Source organism: Nansenia antarctica (assembly GCF_963989245.1).
Source record: "Nansenia antarctica genome assembly, chromosome: 17".
Classification (NCBI taxonomy): Eukaryota; Metazoa; Chordata; class Actinopteri; order Argentiniformes; family Microstomatidae; genus Nansenia; species Nansenia antarctica.
The window spans coordinates 2,508,891-2,513,890 of NC_137687.1; the positions used below are offsets into that span (position 1 = coordinate 2,508,891).

The 5,000-nt window shown below is 52.2% G+C and overlaps 1 protein-coding gene across 1 annotated transcript in view; it reads right to left on the minus strand.

The window, feature by feature from the left end:
* sorl1 (sortilin-related receptor, L(DLR class) A repeats containing) overlaps positions 1–5,000 on the minus strand; it is a gene marked incomplete at its 3' end in the record, with an annotated part of 43,844 nt that overhangs the window by 32,211 nt on the left and 6,633 nt on the right. Inside the window, exons 4-5 of the mRNA XM_080547560.1 lie at positions 1,426–1,543; positions 192–265 (exon numbers count right to left, since the gene is read on the minus strand). Of these exons, the coding sequence (XP_080403686.1) occupies positions 192–265; positions 1,426–1,543 (192 nt within the window). The remainder of the gene's footprint in view (positions 1–191; positions 266–1,425; positions 1,544–5,000) is intronic.

A 5,000-nucleotide genomic window follows, 5' to 3' on the forward strand; every position in this document is an offset into this window, starting at 1 on the left:
GATGACCGGAATATATCACGTTTGTCCGGTAAATCGAATTCTTCCCGGACACGATGTCCGACGGCAAATTTTTCTAACGGAAACCCTGGTGTGTACAGAGGGTGTGTGTACACAGGGTGTGTGTGTGTGTGTGTACAGGGTGTGTGTGTGTACAGGGTGTGTGTGTGTACAGGGGGTGTGTGTGTACTGACCTCTCTCCACCTGACCCCTGCGCTGCTGGACACGTACACATTGGGCTTGTTGGCCAGGTTCCTACCCACGGAGCCTATGGAGAGACAGAGAGGACAAACAGAATATTTTTTTTTTTTAATGTTGTACTTTTTTTTCCAAGTAATTTTTTCTGAGTGAGGCAGTCCCACTCATATTTTTCTTTGTATTGGGATAGAGACAGTAGAGACTGACAGGAAGGATGGGTGAGAGAGAGAGAGGAGGATAGAGACAGTAGAGACTGACAGGAAGGACGGGTGAGAGAGAGAAGGGATGATATACAGGATATGTCTGCGGCCGGAATCGAACCCTCCGGGAACCCTGCGGGTTACACGGTCGATGCTTAGTGTGTTACATTAGTGTGTTACATTAGTGTGTTACACCACCAAGCGCCTCAAATTCTTTTTGACATTTGAACCATTTAGCAGACGTGCAACTTAACTACAGATTCCAGAAAACCATCTCTGCTGAGCTGTTCTTCTCTCGCTGCTCTATGGAGCATTCTAATCTACTCAGTACATCACAGCAGGGGATGCAAACTCATCCTCCCCTCTCCTCCCCCTCTCCTCCCCCTCTCAGGCCATCCAGGGCCTTCAAAGCCTGCACCTCTAGGCTGCGGAAAACAGCTTCTTTCCTAGAGCAATCACTGAACTAAACCCCCCCCCCCCCCGCCCCCTAACGCCACCACATCCTCTTCATCATAATAATACCCAGGACCTCGATTCCAACATGACGTCGGTTACCGAAGGGCAATGATTTCCACTGACGTGCAATAATATTCCGATGTGATGCTCTGATGTTCGTCAACGCTGCTTTTTCAAAAACTTCCTTTAACTTCCTTTGAACTGATTTTTTTTATGAGAAACGTGGGTGTGTGTTATGTGGTACATGAATGTCGTGGTGTGGTTGTGTGTGTGATATGCAGGTATCGGTTTTTTAGGTGATGCATAACACATTTTCGTGGTACTGTGTTGTGGAATGACTATAAAGATTTCTGACTTTCTGATTTTCTCTCTCCCTGGAACCTTTGTATTTTATGAATTACTAACTCCAAAATGTCAACATTTTAAAAAGAACACCACACAGGCATTAATAAACACCTAATGGATCAGATTATGTAAAAAAACCTCAATTTTGACAAAAATGGAGATAGAACCTTATAATTCTAACGTCACGATTTAGCAGATCGGTTCTCCAGTCTTAACCGACTGGACGTACCTGTAGCCATGATGAGTCCCGGGGCAGACTCCTTAGACAGGATGGACATCCTCCTCAGCTGAATGTTCAGGAGCTGACTCCACCTCTGGGCCAGGTGCAGCGAACAGCCCTTAGAGAGCTACGATGGAGGGAGGGAGGGAGGGGGGGGGGGGTGGAGAGAGAGGAGAAGAGAAGGGAGAGAGGAGGGGGTGGAGAGAGGAGAGAGAGGAGAAGAGAAGGGAGGGGGGGGTGGAGAGAGGAGAAGGGAGGAGAAGGGAGGGGGGGAGAGAGGAGAGAGAGAAGGGAGGAGAAGGGAGGGATGGAGAGAGAGGAGAGAGAAGGGAGGGGGGGTGGAGGGATGGAGAGAGAGGAGAAGAGAAGAGAAGGGAGGGGGGGTGGAGGGATGGAGAGAGGAGAAGAGAAGGGAGGGGGGTGGAGGGATGGAGAGAGGAGAGAGAGGAGAAGGGAGGGGGGGTGGAGGGATGGAGAGAGGAGAGAGAGGAGAAGAGAAGGGAGGGGGGGTGGAGGGATGGAGAGAGGAGAGAGAGGAGAAGGGAGGGGGGGTGGAGGGATGGAGAGAGGAGAGAGAGGAGAAGAGAAGGGAGGGGGGGTGGAGGGATGGAGAGAGAGGAGAAGAGAAGAGAAGGGAGGGGGGGTGGAGGGATGGAGAGAGGAGAAGAGAAGGGAGGGGGGTGGAGGGATGGAGAGAGGAGAGAGAAGAGAAGAGAAGGGAGGGGGGGATGGAGGGATGGAGAGAGGAGAGAGAAGAGAAGAGAAGGGAGGGGGGGATGGAGGGATGGAGAGAGGAGAGAGAAGAGAAGAGAAGGGAGAGGGGGGTGGAGGGATGGAGAGAGAGGAGAAGAGAGAAGGCAGAGGGGGCTGTGGGTTTAGACTTTAGAGGCAACTGAAATATCCTTTAATAGAACCAGGGGTTGTTTTCTTAGAAGCGAAGCTAGGAAATGGCCACATCCTACCAGATCAGACCAGCCCAGCTCAGCTATTCGGTTGTTAAGTCGTGACGTGTTTCCGGGTCCAAAGTTGTCTGAGGCGCTCTCTTCGAAATGCCTCAGTAATAATAATAATTCATTATATTTATATAGCGCTTTTCCAAGGCTCAAAGACGCTGACAATATGGGGAAAACGGGAAAGTGCTGCTGTGTCCCTTGTTGTATGAATAGATCCCAGTCTAAAAAACGATTGAACTGTCATTCTACCGCTGTAGTACACTGGTACTCTGGTGCGGGGAATTTCTGGTTTGGACCTGGAAATTGCTAAAGGTCACGTTTGACGTCAGACCTAATAACCGAATTACTTGGAATATAAATTACACAAAATACCAGTTCATGGAAGACAAAATTCACAAAACACAGCTCAAACCCACTTCCCCCTAAGAGAACTGAGGAACTTGAGCTTAAAGACCGACGCTGGCAGAGGTGGAGGTGGAGCAGGTTTCTAGCTTCGCCTCTAGGGGGCGCTATAGCATCATTCTGGTTATTGAGTCAAGTGTATTCAGTAGGGCTGGCTACGGTCATCGTATAACCGTGGTAACTGATAGTTACGGGCCTTGGCTGTGGCCCCAAAACATAAACAACAACAAGCAATAACTGTTTTAATACATACATTTTAAAAGAAGAAAACAAATCTACTTTTTTTTTTTTACCCTAACCAATAGCACTAGTGTTAATTAGTGATTATTAACAATTGTTTTGCTACATTAATCAGTCAATTAGTAATTAGCTTATATATCTATCTATCACACTGTCTCCATCTAAATGGTAAATGGACTGACTTATATAGACGCCTTATTCCAAAGTGCTTTACAACGACCTCTCATTCACCCATTCACACACACATTCACACACACATTCACAGACCAATGGCGGCAAGCTACCATGACTCCATGCACACGTAAAAGTGCACACATGGTATTTGCACGACAAGCCAACATGTTGTGGTGCGTCACAGCTAACCGCGGTCTTTATTTTGGACCATGATTAATAGAAGATAGGCAGACAGAGAGCCAACCAGACAGACAGACGACCAGACAGACAGCCAGACAGACAGCCAGCCAGCCAGCCAACCAGACAAACACACAGCCAGACAGACACACAGCCAGCCAACCAGCCAGCCAGCCAGCCAGCCAGCCAGACGACCAGACAGACACACAGCTAGCCACCAGCCAGCCAGCCAGCCAGCCAGACACCCACCCACCCAGACACACACACAGCCAGCCAGCCAGACAGCCAGACAGACAGACACACACACAGCCAGCCAGCCAGACAGACAGACACACACACACACACACACACACACACACACACACAACCAGCCAGCCAGACAGACAGACAGCCAGACAGACAGACAGACACCCAGACAGACAGACAGCCAGACAGACAGACAGCGTACCTGGCAGTCCAGCCAACCAGACAGACACACACACAGCCAGCTAGCCAGCCAACCAGCCAGCCAGACGACCAGACAGACAGACAGACAGACAGACGACCAGACAGCCAGATGACCAGACAGCCACCCACCCACCCAGACACACACACAGCCAGCCAGCCAGCCAGCCAGACAACCAGCCAGCCAACCAGCCAACCAACCAGACAGACAGACAGACAGACAGCCAGCCAGCCAGCCAGACAGACAGACAGACAGACAGCGTACCTGGCAGTCCAGCGTGCCCCCCAGGCTGACAGACAGACAGACAGACAGCCAGACAGACAGACAGACAGCCAGCCAGACAGCCAGCCAGACAGCCAGCCAGCCAGCCAGACAGACAGACAGACAGCGTACCTGGCAGTCCAGCGTGCCCCCCAGGCTGACAGACAGCCAGACAGCCAGACAGACAGACAGCCAGACAGCGTACCTGGCAGTCCAGCGTGCCCCCCAGGCTGACAGACAGCCAGACAGACAGACAGACAGACAGACAGACAGCGTACCTGGCAGTCCAGCGTGCCCCCCAGGCTGACAGACAGCCAGACAGACAGACAGACAGACAGACAGACAGCGTACCTGGCAGTCCAGCGTGCCCCCCAGGCTGACAGACAGCCAGACAGACAGACAGACAGACAGACAGACAGCGTACCTGGCAGTCCAGCGTGCCCCCCAGGCTGACAGACAGACAGACAGACAGACAGACAGCGTACCTGGCAGTCCAGCGTGCCCCCCAGGCTGACAGACAGACAGACAGACAGACAGACAGACAGACAGACAGACAGCGTACCTGGCAGTCCAGCGTGCCCCCCAGGCTGACAGACAGACAGACAGACAGACAGACAGACAGACAGCGTACCTGGCAGTCCAGCGTGCCCCCCAGGCTGACAGACAGACAGACAGACAGACAGACAGACAGACAGCGTACCTGGCAGTCCAGCGTGCCCCCCAGGCTGACAGACAGCCAGACAGACAGACAGACAGACAGACAGCCAGACAGCGTACCTGGCAGTCCAGCGTGCCCCCCAGGCTGACAGACAGACAGACAGACAGACAGCCAGACAGCGTACCTGGCAGTCCAGCGTGCCCCCCAGGCTGACAGACAGACAGACAGACAGACAGACAGCCAGACAGCGTACCTGGCAGTCCAGCGTGCCCCC